This window comes from Pelecanus crispus, chromosome 1, assembly GCF_030463565.1.
Source record: "Pelecanus crispus isolate bPelCri1 chromosome 1, bPelCri1.pri, whole genome shotgun sequence".
Classification (NCBI taxonomy): domain Eukaryota; kingdom Metazoa; phylum Chordata; class Aves; order Pelecaniformes; family Pelecanidae; genus Pelecanus; species Pelecanus crispus.
In genome coordinates, this window is record NC_134643.1 from 41,311,367 (window position 1) to 41,328,211 (window position 16,845).

The 16,845-nt window shown below is 42.6% G+C and overlaps 1 protein-coding gene across 3 annotated transcripts in view; it reads right to left on the minus strand.

The window, feature by feature from the left end:
* Positions 1-1,294: 1,294 nt before the first annotated feature.
* PTPRB (protein tyrosine phosphatase receptor type B) overlaps positions 1,295-16,845 on the minus strand; it is a 61,834-nt gene continuing 46,283 nt past the window's right edge. For 2 of the 3 annotated variants that reach the window (XM_075718926.1, XM_075718932.1), the window contains 14 exons: positions 15,397-15,640; positions 14,243-14,349; positions 13,582-13,681; positions 11,821-11,904; positions 11,686-11,703; positions 11,500-11,581; positions 10,951-11,041; positions 9,673-9,749; positions 8,636-8,770; positions 7,410-7,532; positions 7,038-7,201; positions 5,650-5,785; positions 2,382-2,502; positions 1,295-1,317 (listed from right to left, as the gene is read on the minus strand). In XM_075718926.1, the coding sequence (XP_075575041.1) occupies positions 1,295-1,317; positions 2,382-2,502; positions 5,650-5,785; positions 7,038-7,201; positions 7,410-7,532; positions 8,636-8,770; positions 9,673-9,749; positions 10,951-11,041; positions 11,500-11,581; positions 11,686-11,703; positions 11,821-11,904; positions 13,582-13,681; positions 14,243-14,349; positions 15,397-15,640 (1,505 nt within the window). Of the gene's footprint in view, positions 1,318-1,516; positions 1,549-2,381; positions 2,503-5,649; positions 5,786-7,037; positions 7,202-7,409; positions 7,533-8,635; positions 8,771-9,672; positions 9,750-10,950; positions 11,042-11,499; positions 11,582-11,685; positions 11,704-11,820; positions 11,905-13,581; positions 13,682-14,242; positions 14,350-15,396; positions 15,641-16,845 lie in introns of those variants that run through there. The other variant, XM_075718919.1, reaches the window with a different exon arrangement.

The following is a 16,845-nucleotide window of genomic DNA, read 5'->3' on the forward strand; positions in this document are numbered from 1 at the left end:
GGACAGAGGATGTGCCTAATCCGCTTGGCTGGGCAGGATACCTGGTGAGTGCTTTTCGACTGCACTTCTCGCTAATCACTAAATGCCAGCCCTGCCAGCCTACATCCCCTGGCTTACTGATGAGCCTTTTCCTATTCCAGCTGCCCTTGTGGTGATGACATCAGGCAACATCTAAGTGGAGGAGTCTTTCTATGCGGACATGCTGGAGCCATGCTTTCCCTTTGTGAAAGCAAGTGGCATTTGAAGGACACCAACACTTAGGCCAAGGCAGCTATACTGCAAGCAGCTTAAGGCTGAAGCCAGTTGTGTAAACTGTCGGATATATACCTTTACATGTCTTTATTTCAATACGTTTATAATCTCTCTATTTTTTTAGCTGTCATGGTCCAGCATTGTTTTTAATGAGCTCTGGAAGTTGCCAGACTTCACATCCTTACAGGTGGTCTGTTAACATGAATGTCTGAGGTGTTTCCTTGAACACCTTTCTTATTATAATTGTACGCAAGTGAAAATGCACAGACACAGGCTGCGGTCTGATTCTGCTCTCTTAAACCAGTGTAAAGAAATCAGAATGTGACCTGTCTCCCCTCAAAGCATGTGTGTGGGGGAAAGGTCTGCTAGACTTCACGGCAGCATGTGTTGTTTGATATTTTTCTACTATGTCACATTAGACTGAAACAGTTGCTTCTAGTGAGGTGGACCCTGTTTTGCTTTGCTGTTAATGAGTTCTGTAAAAGGTATGTCATTGTGTTATGGGTTATACCCATTTTCGTCAGATCACAAGCAGTAAGTTTAAAGTGTAGAGTAGCATTGTAATTCCTATACAGGACTACTGTTCCCTTGCTTAATAGTAGCTTATTTCTTCTCACAAACACTGAACTAGTTAAAAAAAATGAGGTTCTCCTTATAGGATTTTTCCTGTGTGTTACATGCCAATACATAACCTGCCCCAAACGCAGCAGTCCTGTTAGCCATACAATTTAAAATAGTTTATGTAGAACAGTTCATAAAAACTGTGATAAGAAAAAAATAGTATTATCTGAAGCTTAATATTAATATAAACAATATAGAAAAAATACATATTTACATAATGCCAAAATACAATTATATACATTAATATCTATTACACTTAAATTATATATCTTTAAAAAAAATCACCAGACCAATAAATTATACACAGTCTCAACAGAAAAGTCTGGCACCTTTCTAGTGCATGAAATACATACATAAAAAAACCCAAAACAAAACCCCTAGTTAACAAATGTGGTCACAAAAGCAGTTGTCTGTAACATTCTTAGTGCCTTGAATAAACAGCATCTGAAAGCAAGGAAAAGTGAGATTAGAAAAAATAAAACAACCCAGGCGGCTTCATGTTCAGCTCTGCCAGCTGTGGTCTACAGTGCTCTGAAAGGTGGTTGTGCAGCAGCAGCACTGGCTGGTGACTGATGTGACAGCTAAAGAGCAGATCCCACCTCTGCTTTTGCTAGCACTCCCAACTTGCGGAACCCCAGTTATTTCAGTCCTTGGCCTCCTCCAATCCTGCTCTACCTGTTGATGACAATTCTGATTTCTATGTCTAGATCAAGAAAATTATTTTGATCTCTCATCATACAATGTCAATTGCCAATGCCCAAATTTGAGGAGCTACTAAGATCCTCCTGTCTGACTCTGAAAACTTGCACAGCCCTTAGGAATCAGCTCTACCAGGACATACAGACCACCTCTGCTTACGGCTTCTCCAGACTGGTCCTCCAGCCATGAGAACAGGAGGTGAAGGGCAGTGCTAGTGCCAGGTTTGCTGGTCCTGCAATTCATACCTCCAAAGGACTGGGTACAGGCAAGGGAAAAGAGCCTATAAGGATGCAGAGTTCTGGGAGGAGGAAAGAGCACAGCCTTGGACACCTACATTATCCAGTCAAGCTAGATGGGAAGTCTCCTAAGGCCACCTACACAGTCAACAGAAAATGAGGGTGATTCAGGACAGAAGCTGAACACCATCAATGACAGAAGAGACTAGCGAGCCCAGCCAGTGGCCTCAGTGGGCTTACAAGTGGGTGATGTCAATGCTGGCGAGGTAAAGGGTGAAGGCAATATCACGATAGGAAGGAGGTTCACTTCCCCCAACAGCACAGCAATCATGAAGTGCGAGACAGGGAGAGCATGAAGGTAAGGTAGGAGCAGGAAGAGACATTCTAGTGACTACTAATGGAGGAAATAAAGATGCAAATGCAAGAGTGACAAGAGCAGAGCAGTGAAGAAATGAAGGTCCAGGAACAGAACAGATATCGATGGCAAGGGATAGCACAATTTGCTCCCTCAATTACATTGTCAATGAGCCATTACATTTGAAACACTTTACAATTTGCTAAACTTGCACCTACCTCTGTGATACTCTGGATTCACATTTTCATATATTGGAAACAAGGGATTTTCTTGTTCACTGCGAAGTTTTCTGGCTCTTAACACATCTCTCACACATTGATGTAGATATACATATTGACACTGTAAAAGAATTTTTTTTTAAGTCACTCTGGGAAATTTTGTAATTTAATTTTCTGTATTGTGAAAAATCATTACAGGCCAACTCCCCACACAAAATCAAGGGTGATGTTAAAAATTAAAATATGCTTCTAGAATTAATGTCCTTTTCACACTAGTAATATAGTAAACTTTTGTGATCACCCAATCACCTGTTTTTAGAAATGCTACCAGTAAAACATAAATGAATATAATATGTTTTGACGGATCATTCATGAGTGAAACCTCTATCAACTGTAAGGCATAATTTGACATGATGCTGTGTTGGATAGCTACTACTTCTGAATGCTTTGGTATAAAGTACATGTAACAATTAATATGTACAGGGAAGCACACAGAAGAGACAAACAATTTCCTGATTTTTTGTTCTGAACAGAAGTGTTTTCCACAGAATTTTATCACAATATATAAATATTTCATAGAACTGATGAACCCAAATTTTCTGGCAAAAGCAGTATTTTTTTGATCCAAGTTGTAAGTTATAAGATTGCTTCTGACTATGCGGAGAATGACAGACTGTCTTTTCTGAAGAGTGCCTTTCATAGAAGGGAGCTAAGATGACATTCACAACCAAAGTAGGGAGGGTCAGCATGTTACTGACTATCAAACTACCTTGATAGAACAGATTGTTAAATCCCCATGCTTTGCTACTCTTTGTTGTTTATGACATGGATCATTATAATTTTTGATTAGTGTAGCATGGTACCCCAAAATTAGGCTGAGCATCTTTATATATCAAGGTGTACCTTGCTAATATTACTTTATCTCAAAGGCATACTTTCTCCAATAAGCATATGCATTTTCTCCCCCAACCTAACTTGTTTTTCACAAGAGCTACTGCTCTGTGCATTTTTCTCAGTGCTCTGGATCTGGGAAAGTGAGGACATCTGCTGTTATGAACATATGGCTGCTGCCTCTGTGGAGCAGAATCCTGCACCCTACCCACCAATTCGGTGGAAAGCCAGCCAGGGCATAGAGACTTCCTTTGGTAGGGACCATTTGGGACTGAAATGTTGGACAGCTTCTCTGCCCATGCTACAGTTGCTGTGCTGAGCCCACTGCCTTTTGAGCTGATGGACACAGTTTCCTCTCACTCCCCTGCATGTCTCCAGCTACAGTCTCTGCAGCCAAGTCTGAAGCAGGGCCAGTGTTTTGTTGCTGCTCTTTTACTGTGACTGCATAATGTCAAGTATTATGTGCTGTGACCTTTGGCTGGAGCACCTCATTGCAAACAGTCTTATCTGCTGGCCTGTGCTCCCCAGTGGGATTTGGCTTCCACCGCATCAACAGATGGGGACCTAGCTTTTATCTCAACCCCTAAACAGACTGTGGAAGCCAAGACATGAACGATAACACCAGGAACTAGGGTCCTCACACATATCAAATGGAGTTTGTGGAGCAAATCTTTTCTTCCCCCTCTCCCCACCTCCTTCACTTTTTCTTAAAAGGTATGTAAGAATTAATTCATAATTCACTGCTCATTGCAAACTTTGAATCACCATAAAACTCCAGGATAAATTTACGTCATTTTCTTGCAGGAGGATGAGAGATTGTATGGCTTGTGCTCCAAGCTACCTTGATGAAAGGCAGTTCCAAATCAGAAACCATATACAGATGCAACTGACAGTTCAGATTAGTAAAATGTGCTGAGAATACAGCAGCTCAGTGGCTGTGCACTGACACAGCTACACGGTCAGCCTACAAGCATGTTACAGCTCAAGTGGAGTGAGTATGCATGAGCTGCAAAAGCTTTCTGTCCCTGTCTCTGGGATGCTGGTTGTGGATTCTTCCAGGGGCAGGACTGGTTACACCAGCGATCTGGGTAAGACTTGAGCCACTGCTGGTTTGGGGCAGGAGTGCATGTAGTGCTGGTAGTAGCATAGCGGGGTGCTTCTTGCTATTGCTGTAGATATTTTGCTTGGGTCTGGCTGCCTTTTGACTTAGATGTCATGTCAAGCTCATCTCAAAGGTGGGCTTTGTATCACACAAATGTAGTTGTCTATAAGCCTGGTGTCAAATTTAGGCTCTTGAGGTAGTTGCCTCTTTTTTCCAGCTAAGGAAAAAGAGCCATCCTCCTGAGATGCCTGTCTGCCTTTGCTGACTATGGCTGATGGGAATGTAGAATGTGAGATGGATCTGTCTCTGAGGATGCCCAGACCAAGCTAAGAATCTGTCTCCCCTCCAACAGGAGGTCTTCGGTGACTAAGATAGTTCCAGGAAATCTCTCTTTTGCATTCCCAGTTGAGCCTCTCTTTATACCCATGTGTGACTTTTACATCTATCAGGAAGTGCTGTCACTGATATTTTCCTTTCCAAATTGCAACAAAGAGCTCCATTAGTATCAAGCCACAGGCAGACCCATCAAACTTGTTCTGATTTGTCTATTAATGGCTCACAGGGAAAATGTAAAGACTGCCTCCACAACTCACCTTTATTAAATCAGCTCCTAAGTGTTTAGCTGCTATTAGTGTAAAGTGATTTTCTCGCAGTTTTAAAAGCATAGAAAGAAATCCCAAACATGTACTTTTTCTGCACTTCGAGAATAAATGTACTTGCTTTTGCATAGTATGTTAGGAGAATGCTGATCAGCTTTCCAATACCATTAATGAAAATGACAGAGCAGCTCAATAAAAAATGAACTGCAAAGCCACAAGGTCACAGTGCTTAGAGTTTTAAAATTATGTACATCTAATTTTCTCTGCCCTCCATTCCTTTTCCCTATTATGTTGACCTATCTGTCTGTTTTAGGCTTGTATTCCAAACCCATCCCTGAAGGACCTATCTCTGCTCAAAGCTCATTTCCTGGACGCTGCACTAAAACAACAATGGGCTGTTAAGCGTCTGCTGCATAACACTGCTGGGGTGATTGTGGGCCAGTGCCAATAGGAGAAATCTATAGGAAACATAACTACCACTTGTTATGGTTTAGACCCACTGTATGAGAGCCAACGGAAACAATCCTGAACTAGAAAGTCTCACAGAGCTAGAATATATCTAACTAGTATTTCACAGTGGAGTTACTGTGAAGTGCTTGGAAAGCCTTTAAGATGAGAGACTGATTATTATATACTGCAGCTGGTGTTGCTGTACTGTACGCTATCCAAAACTTACCTCTGTCTGAACCATGTGAACCCGGTGAAGCCTTAGATCATGTACTGCTGCATAAATGTCAACAGTGTCCTTTGAATCCAGCTGCTGCAGAATTCGGTCCAGTGCGATGAATGTGCCAGTCCTGCCAACACCAGCACTGCAAAAGAAAACAACCCAAAAGATTTAAAAGGAGATGGATCAAAGCATTCACTATGTTCATGTGATACTTTTGTAAAGTTCAGATCTCCAGGGTGAGAAGCTCATTGTTCAAACGGCATCTCTGGGACTTCAAATACTTTATGGCAGAATTTGTTTAGGAAGGAGGAAAGGATAGCGATGGTAGAGGTATCTCTGCTACTGCCCATACTGCTTTCTACTTTGGATTAATTCAGTCATTGAGATACACTGAGAAACTGCACCTGACTGTAACTTTTAAACTTCTCTCCAGGGATGAACCAGTAGGTTTGATTCTACAAGATAAGTTGGCTTGTGCCTTATGAAAGGGCAGAGCAAAGCAAAGTATCCCAGAGTCCCCAGTAGCTGAAACGCTGGGAGGTGGGGTTTAGAGACGGGAGGCATGGAAGAGGAAAGTTGATCTGCCACTGATACAGCAGACATCTGACATGTTGCAGCACATGATGTACAGGCAGACACAGGTGGGGTCATGTAAGATATGCACCTCAGCCCATATAATGGGTGCAGCGGTCAGATACTACGTTCAGGTAGTACCAGTGAGCATATGGCTTTATCAGAAGATACATGCAGCACCACACTGCACTCTCTCTCTCTCTGTAACCCTATATTCTGCTGCAGCTGGCCAGTGGATCACGGATCAGGCAGTCCAGTTTTGCCTTTTTTGTATACATGTGTAGGGGTGAATCACGGAGCAGAAGAAAAACTGCAGCCCTGTGGCTGCCAGGGATGGCACAACTGCAGAAGAGCATGCAAAGGCAGTAAGGAGACGGAGCCTCAGTCAGAATGGGGGAAAGGATGGATGTGCCAGCCAGTCTCAACATCCATGCACAGCCAGATTCACCTGTGGGTATATCTTACCTTTTCAGAACACCCCTTTGTGATGCAGATGTTGAGCCACAACAGCAGCACACAGGCAATTTAAGAATGCAAAAGCTTATGAGCAGTGGCAGCTGCTGACACCTTTAGTGCTCTCCAGTGGTCCCACGGAGACACAGTGGTTCTCTGAGAATCATTTTTGGGGCATCTCTAGGGTGAGGTTGTGAGCGAGTGCATGTGCCTCGGGAATGCTGCTCTGATGTATCTGGAGACTTAAGCCCATCAGCTATCTCTCAGGTTCTGTGGCTGCCCATGGACTAACCCAGATGAATATTTGGGATCTTTTCCAGGGTATGCACAAAGGCTCTGTGCCACTGACCTTTTGCTGCTGCACATACCTGCAGTGCACGATAGTTGGTCCTGTGTCTGGGGTCCTGTTGATATAATCCCTTACAGTTCTGACAAACTGGATCAGGGACTGGGTGGTCTCTGGCACACCATGATCTGGCCAGACAGTGTAGTGGAAGTGACGAATGAGCCTCGTTGAGTCAAGCTGCTCTTCCTGTTGGGATACAAAAGTGTGGGTCATCAGAACAGATGAGAGAGGAGGGGACACACATAACATGCACCTTCAGGGCAAATGCTACAGCTGCCACCAGAGATGAGCTGGGCATGATGCAACTGTGCTACAGCAGAAGAAATCTTCCTAATTTAGCCTTGCAGGTGTTTTTAAGCTAATTAAAAAAAAAAAAAGATGAACATAAACGTACACTGCAGATTTTAAACTCTCGTATTGTCCATTCTGGAAGCACCGATTCAGACAGCATCTCAACGATCAGGTCTCCATAGTACAAGGAATCTTGGTCAAGGGGCCAGTAGTGATCACACTTCACCTGCAGGGACACAGAAAAAGACAGATTTAGTGTCAGTAAGAGCTGTAAACAATGCCTCCATCCAGCACTGGCAGAAGCAGACTTCAGACCTCCTGTGCCTGAGGATGAAGGAAGAACAGCAGCAGCTGAATTCAGAGAGATGCCACCCCCTGCCATATCAGCTCAACAAACAGGGCTTGGAATGGGAACGGGCAAGGGAGGGGCTGGGAAGTGGAAGTTCTCATCATAGAAGTTTGTGATGGGGGGGAATGGGAAGTACTTCACTGACGCCCTCTTCTGGATGCCACAACATTCTCTGTGCCAACGCTTCTCAGAGCTCTGCTTGGATGACAGCTAGGCCTCCACTGCCCACTTCCCCACCTCTTGCTGAGATATGACAGTGAGGTCGTACTCAGAGCCAGTGAGGTGCAGGAGGAGACAGGTGGCTGCCTGTCCGGCATCTGCTTTCACCATCTCATCAAGAAAAAATGGTAAACTGAAAGGAAATATCCCCATATGTGCCACTAGATGATCACTTCAAGTTGGTTTAATCTTTTTACAGACCTAGTCCCTGTCTTACAAAGGGTGCAGGATGTGGTCATACTTGGGGAAATGGATTGCTGAGACAGCTCAATAACCTACCTACACTTGCACTCAGTAAGACTGCTCAGTGCATGAGTGGTGTCTTTGCTTACTACATCAGGGCTTATGCATCAGAGAGAATTCCATGTATTTAATGATCAACATTTGCTCTCTGGAGCTTATATTTAAAGTAGTAGTTGATTGGAGTTGATGTGATAAATATGCATTTTTTGCTGGTGGTTGTCCTTCTGTATGCTTAAGGGGATTATATTAGTACTAGTGAGCAAAGTCCTGGATTAGAAACCAGAAGCACTGAGCTCTGTTCCTAACTCTAGCCTTGACATGCTGCATGATCTTGGGATGTTCACTGCATCCTCACTTCACAGCCTTAATTTGTTACCAGTCTTTAGATTATACCTCTTCTCTCTTACTGTATATCTCCTTGACTGGGGCCTTTGGCATTAGTGTGATGCAAATAATAAGGATAAACTTTTATTAGATGTTAAAACAGTCATTAATAATAAAAAAGAGTCATTGCTTACCCGGCCCTTCTCAACACACTGGGTTACCATGACAATATTGTGAACATTTTGTTCCCATGCCATCTTCCAGAACTCATCTTTGGTACCAGGCAAGGGGCCCTGAGTCGCTATGTATTCCCTGCGGAAATTATTGCCCTGCAAGTAAAGACAACTCCCATTAGTTTCCATAAAGGCAGAAAAAAAAGATCTTCAAGCAACTGTACAAGCCACGGGGTTGCAGCCAGGGCTCTGCAGCAACAATGCCCTTGCTGGGACAATAGTTTTGAGAGCTAAATTGTTGCCTTGGACATGGAAGCAGAAGGCTGGCTGGAGCAGAGAGAAGGAAGAGACTGCAGCAGTTTATCTAAATACTGTTCCTTTGGTGGCAGTGAAAGCTTTTCATTGTTCTATTGTGTTCAGCACAGTCTCAAGGAATTTTGGAACTACTAGGGTTTTTTGTTTTATTTACTGTTTTTAATAAATTAGCTGGCTAATTTATTAATACTAATTTATATTAATATTAAATATTAAATTATTATTATTATTAATTAAATATTAAAACTAATTAATAAATTAGTTCTGGCTTGAAATCTGGATTGCTAAAGCCACTGCTATTATCAGTCACAACTCTCTGGCAAAGGGCATTATTGTAATCTCAGCCAGTTTCACCATCCTGCAAGGTGCCAACACTGTCAGGATGAGATACAGCTCCACAAGGAGGATGCCACCTGCAGTGATAGCTACAGTTGTTGTGGACACTGTATAAAATCAGTGACCTTTAAAAATGTGTCCTTGGCCAATTAGACTTGCTATCTTACATAACTATAGCAATCCAAGAAAGTGTCCTTAAGTGCTGGCTAAATCACTCACAGTTAACTTAATGGCAGTCAGACACAGTCTTTCAGCACACCCACAAAATGAGTTCTCAGACTTGTAGCTCAAGTGAATAAATGAAGGGGGAGGGCAGCCTTAAGCATCCAGCTTTATATTCAGTTTTAGATGAAGGACAAATTACCACTAGAGGGGGGACTGTCAAATACCATCCTTGAGTCACTTACTGGTATGTAGCTTGCGTTAATGTAGTCTGAGCAAGGGTCATCGTCCACATTGGAAAGCTTCACTCTTGACGTATCATCTAGGAAGAAATTGATTACAAGAGGCTTATGGCTAGGTCTTGATTTTCAGTCCCTCTCCCATTTACAGAAATGCATTTGTAAAAGGACTGGCAGCACTATTACAAGGATTTTATATGGAAGGCTAATTTAGAGGAGTAACTGTATTTGTACTGGCTCTTTCATCCATGAGTGCTGTGGAGTGTTCCAAAGACTAGGAGATGGATGGGCAAGAAGGAAGCAGTGAATGTCCAAAAATTCCTCTGATGAGTTGCACAGGATTTGTTACAGCAACAGAAGAGCCACAGCAGCATCCTCTTTTGATCCTGACAGCAGTGTGCTGTACTGGAGAGCAGTGCCCAGCACTGCCACTGAAAGAGCGGTAGCGCTTCAGTGGTCTGCACAGCTCCCAAGCTAACATGTGTGAGCAGGCCAACCGTCTGCCCTAGGACCAGTGGCATCTCCAACACTACAGAGAAATACAGAGTGCCAGGTCACTGATTTGGGAGATAATGCCATGTTGGGTCTCAGTCAGGCATTGTTCCTTGTACATCGCAGGCATGCTGCCCAGCCCGGCATGGGAGGCAGAACACAGGAGATGCTGTGAGGCTGTGCTCCAAGCACATACCACATCCAGCAGCAGGGCAGCATCTGGAGCAGTGAGTCATGTGGTGTTCCTCCTTGATGCACAGCATGTGTTACCTCCAAAACTGGCAGATAGGAGATTAAAGGGGGAAACTCTCAATGACAGGTCTTGCTTCAGGAGAACAGGGCTAACCTCACAGTGTGTCTTACCATGCAAAACCACACTAGCTCTACATTGTATAGTAGGTTTGCTGTGTCTTCCGAAGAAGAAAGATTCGGCAAGGTTGTCAAAAAGCACTGAATGGATGACACCCTATACATAAACAACCCTATTGTTATTTCTACTATCCTTGTTATCAGCAGTGACCGAATGCCCATAATAGCTGGAACTTTTTCTCTCCAGACTGAATGCTAGTCATTACATCTCTACTGTGAAATGAAATTACTGGTCTGTGTGAAACCATTCAGGGCCATACATCATCTGCCTCCAAGCACCAGAACCTGAGCTGGCAGAGGTATTTCATCTCTGACAGGAAGGAGGGAAGGGATTGGCTGCAGTCTCTTTTCAACTAGGCTTGCTGAAAAAAGTGAAAAATAGCTGTTGTGATGTAATATTACACAACCAAACCTAAAACTCACAGGGCAATATATTATTGTATCGATTCTTCCCTCTGTTCTCTGGCAGAAGTGCTATGTCACATGTCTGGTTTCGACCCACATCTTTTAAGTCCTGCAAAAAAAAGAAGGAATAAAACGTGAGGTGAAAATAATGAAAGGATGTGACATCACAGGGGGACACAGTGCTTATCAGCTCTCAAAGGCCATGGACAGAGAATGGGTGTTTTTTTTAAAAGAACAAACTGAAATTAAACAGCTAATCATATTGGTTTAAAGCAAGCACAATGGCTGGCAGGTGCTTTCCATGCTTTAGCACACAGATGTGCCACACAAATGAATGCTCCTGACCTCAGCCAGACAGGCATCAGGCAGAAGCTGCCAACCAGAAGATGCTATGCCAAATGAAGAGCTGGTTTCTGCATTAGGACAAGTAGAGTTCAGGTGAGACTCTCAAACTTATTTGGATTTGTGTGAATAAGACAAATGGAGGCCTTTCTAACGCATGAACCCATCGATTCAGCCAGCCCGCCCCATTATAAAGCAAGTCCTTTGCCTAGATTAGGATCCCACCTCATACTCCTTGGACAGGAGGTAGTTGGAGTCTGCTTGAAGTTTGGTGAAGTGTGCTTCAAAATGACTGACTTTGATCGGACTAAAATATTCAACAGGAGGAAGAAAATCATAGGATGAATCACAGTCATAATTTATCCAGTTGGTTATCAAGAAGTTTTTTTAGGTATTAATTTTTCTTTTTACCTGGAAGTTTTCCGGTTCCTAGAAACGATTTCAAAAAGAAAAAGAAACACTTCATCAGTGAGTGATCAGATGTGACTGTTCATCCATGATGCCATGTTAAAATAGTGCTCTTAGAAACAAAACTTTTGATTTTACCCTTTTTGCCCCAAGTTCAGATGGACTGACAGTGGCCTGTCCCTGCGAATGCTCAGCCTTGCTGTAGGTCTTTCGTGGCCATTGCTGGAATAAAAAGGAAGGTATTCTGTTTTACTGTTATGTTCTGATGCTGATAAGAGCTACCAATAAAATAAGTTACATCATTAAGATGGAGAAAAAGGAATTTGAGAAAGTCTGTTTTGATTTGTGGCTCTGATCATGTGACACTGCTCTTAGCTGTGGCACAGAGTTTTCTTGTATTTTAGTTTGGTAATAGTGATGCGGAGCACATGCATGTGCACAGGCAATAAGAATTTTTTATTGCTCTGAAACACTCACAGCCAAGCCTATCATTAGGGAGGGTGTCCTGTGTTAAGACGGGCCCTAAATTGGTTGATTCTCTACATGCCGAGAGGAACATGTAGGTAGATTTTCAGATTCTGCAGACCAGGCCTGTAGGAGATGCCCAGGTTCATAGCAGGAGTAAGTGGCAGCACCACAGTGGGCTTTGCGACAGCTGCAGAAGTGGTACGAACTCCATACGGTTAGTGTTGCCTTTCATCCTTTCACTGCCATCTGCTCCTTCAACACACCTCCCTCAGAGAATACTTTTCTTTACATATGATAAGGGAAAACCATACCGGTACTTGCAGTCCTCCTGGCTATATAACTCACAACAAGAAACCACACTCTACCTGAAGTTTATCTACACTAAAAAAAATGCAATGAGATGTGCAAGGTGGAAAACACATCAATCTGGACTCTATTCATGCTCTATATGTCACTATGTACTGAGATGGTACAGGTCTATACATGCAAAACCAGACTTTATTTACTACTGCTAACGAATTATGCCTCTTTTGTCTGGATGGCATATAGAGGAATACACTGAATTTGTTCATAGAGCCTAAGAATAGCACTGCTAAAGGGTAAAGCCATTCTGGCTAAAAGCCACAACTAGTCAGAAAAGAGGTTTTTTTCCATGTGAAATTCTGGCATCTGAAAAGCAAATTCAAAACAAAATAGACCTAATCCGGTATCAGTAAAAGAACTGAGTTTCAGAGTCTCCTATGTAATGGAAATGTTGAATTTTTTAATTTCAGAAACCACAAGGAGTTTCATATCAATAATGTCATATCTCTTTCAGTCATGCAAAATGGTTTAAATGGGTAAAGCTTTTTTCAAAGTTGAGACATAGTATTTCACTTTTTAAAAACATATTTAAAATTCACTATTTAAGATCCATCTATAATGTGAAATATACAACTATAATCAACAAAAAAAATGAGCAGTAAAGTTTGAACTAATCTTTTGGACGCTGAGGTGATGTCACACCTTAAGATTTTTGAACTGAAATGACAAAGTCTAAATGAACAGTTTCAAGAGCTTCCCATCTACAGTACACATGAAATTAATTTGAAACATTTCATTTTTGACAAAAGACATTCAGTTTGAATGACAAACCAGTTTTTCAGAAATATTCAGACTCCTACTGAAAACTAAAAGTTACAAGGATCCTCTATGAGATAATTCTGACTAACGTCAGTAGGTATTTGAATCAAGAATATACAGATCTCTTAATATGTAAGTCATTGGTTCTATACTTAGTGTGTACAGATGTTGGGGGACATAGATTTTATCTGTTGAATAGTTCAGTGCATGCCTCCAATTTTACAGTTACGCTTTAAATATTGTATTGCTTAAATGAATACAATTTGACCTGACTTCAATAACAGAGACTGATAAAGGGACTCAACTTACCCAACTTTTTGTCTGCAGACAAATAAAGCGGTAACAGCCACTAACATCACAATCAGAAACAAGCCAGCACTCACACCTTCAATAACTCCAAACAGAGGCTCTAGAAACAAAACAGTGTATTTATATCTCTTGAGGAAAAGATAGGAAGAATCAAAGAATCAGTAACTTTCAGGAGATATGTTATTATCAGCTAAAGAAAATGGTTAAATACAAGGAAATGTAAACCATTTAAACACTTCGCTAAAATCTGGCCTTGATTTTCTGTCCTTACTTTTTCCAAACGTTATGCAAAATCTTTTACTCCCAACCACAGTAAAAGAAAGCACAGCCCCATTATATGGGAGTTTGGTTCTCTTGCACTTTGAAGTTTTCTTGGTGATAGCTTCACGCTCATGGTTCTCTTGCACTTTGAAGTTTTCTTGTTGATAGCTTCACTGAGCCTTCACCCTTTCCTCTACTGTCAGCAGCTCCATCAAGCAGTCCACTGAATTTTCAGACTAAGGCTGGATAAGCTGTGGCTCCAGCCTCTTCTCAGAGCAGCCTTCAGGACAACAATCTGTTTATGTTCCACTCCTTGCAAATAGTTCTAGATACCAGAGTGTTCTGAAGCACAATACATAATCATGTGCTACAGTCATTGAAAAACAAGCCTGAAACTAACCTGCCTCTGTAGTGATCGGTAAAGAGAAGAAGGTGTCTGCAAAGAGTGGTTTAGGGAGTTCCTTCGGGTCTTCACTGAAGAGCTGGGTAAAAGCCCGTATGCTGATCCTAAAAAAACAGTACTGTTATAGTTAGAGCTCATCAGATATTTGGAACCAACAGCAGAAAAGTAAGAACTAATTTGTCCCTTAGAGATAACTAAAACCTTTCCATTGACCACAGATGGGGCTCTGGCTGCTGGTACACACAGCCTGACCATGCCTGAAGACAGGACTAGCAGAAGCTGCAGTGGGGAGAGGACTCAGAAACGCTTCTCAGTGGGGAGATATTTTCCCTCCACATGGCTGGACAGGGCTGTGCTAACGGAAAAATGTTCAGTCCTCTTGGTTCTCCTGGTAACATGTGTATTTCCCAAACTGAATTTTTGGGAAATGTGCTCTAATGAGAGCAGACTGTGGTAGGGTAGCACTGTCTTGATGAAGAAGCTGAGAGGCATGATGTACACTGCCTGGCACATGCCTTCTGTCCTTGTGGCTGTCCAGTGAGCAGCTTGCAGAACTCTTGGGAGAATGTTTGCCTACGGGAGGGACGTGACTGAGCTGCACTGGAGCTCAAGTTTGGTCTCACAGCCTGCCTAACTCCTGAGCCCGGTCTTGGCAGTCACCCTCTTCCACACCCTACAGCTAACCCAGGCCTAGCTCTGGAGCCTGGGGATAGTGCCACAGGTTAGAATAACCTCCAGGCTTTTCTACGTTGTTCCAAAGAACTGGTGTGGGGTAGTGGTGCCAAACAGACTGAGCGAAGCATCCTTGCCTTCTCCTGTTAAGTACTCCTCTGACTTAGCTGATGGTCTTGAGTCTTGCAAAGAAAGATTTAGCAGCTATAGGAGAGCTCCCTATCAAATTGAGGGAAACAAATAAGCCTATTCACTGCACTGAATTTTGTGCATAATGAATTGTATCATTCCCACGCTAGTGAAGGACTGGTTCATACCTATGGAATAGGGATATGTATAAAGCTTTTATAAATGCACAGTGAAACACAAAGAACGCCGTACAACCCAGTAATTATCCACAGAAGCTCAAGTGTATCAGGCATCCAGACAGCATCATGCCCAATAATGTGACAGAGCACAACTACCAACATAAATCTAACCTATAAGCAGTCCGAGGCTTTAGAGGTCCATCGCAGAATTTTTGCTGATCTGGATCACACCTTCCTCCCAGATTTTCCATTTCTCCTCCAAGCTTAATGTCAAAGCTTTTATAGTCGCTGTCAGGGTTTTCAGCACATCTACTGGCAAAATAATTTGTCTGGTAGATGCGTATAGAGTCGTTGTGTTTGTACTCCAAGTAGGAAGGTAATGGGTGCTGCTCATCAGGCTTTGGTCCTTCACTACCTACATCATGTGCAGAGAAAGACAGAAGGTTTACATACCACAGCCACGAATGTGATGCAGCTTATAGGCTCAAGCTGTTGACAGACATATTCATATCCAACTTTCTAGCATTCTTTGGAGGCTGCACAGGCTACCTTATGAATACAAAGCTATAGTGGTTAGGGTACCTTGTTTCTAGTACTGATCTTGCTATTACTTTTCTGGGGAACTTCAGACAGATTTCCTCACAAGACCTTAGCGCAACTTTTCCAGATACAATACCGCAAGAGGCATGCACAGGTCAAATTCAATGCTATGACATTTTTTCCTGTGCTGTTGATGGGAATCTCTGTGATCCAGAATCCTGGATCCTACCACCAGCTACTTCAAAAAGCAAGCGAAAGAAAAAAAATCCACACACTGACAAGTCTTCTGTATAGAGAGGAAAGCTGCAATAGGAAATGACAGGAGTCCTCTGAATGGAAACTCAAGATAATACATAAAAGACTCAGGTAGGCAAAACCATGGAAATGAGTAGTCCCTTCCTCAAAGAGCTTTATACTCTGCACAAACATGACAGAGCAGATGGTGGAAATACTATCTATGCTTTTTTTTTCCCTAAGGGCTGATGGACAGAGATGTTAAGAAACTTTCTCAGGGGTCACAAAATATGTCCTGGCATGCCAGTAAATGAAGCCACTTCTAAAACCAAGGTATTAATTGCTGAGACATCCATCTGTTTTGTTGCATATAGGTCAACTGCAGAAGGGGAAGTTTGCATGCACGCTACAAGGGCAATTTCTGTTCTGCTTCACAGTGCTGCACACAAAGTCATCTTCTTCAGTAAGCAAACGCCACCTGGGAGATGCTACTTTTGCCTTCTCAGCAGGTCTTACTGAGGTTCTCCAAAGAGTTGCTTTAGTGTTCCCACCTAACATTTAAACTACCTTTTGAGATCTGTGCACAGCAAGGCAGTTTCTTCTGTGTCCACTGCCAATGGCATCCAACATAAGCCTCCTACTGTGGAAAGCTCCTGAACATACATGAGACCATAACCTAGAGCACAGAAACTAACTACTGCTTCTAGCTCTGCAGTTGCTACTGACCCTCTGAGGAGAAGACTGAGTTCCTAAGTCCCCAAACTAGGGAGCAAGCATAGATACAAAACCTTTATGAAACTCAGCCACTAGATGAGGAAAAACCCCTTTGCTGTATAGTGATGAGGT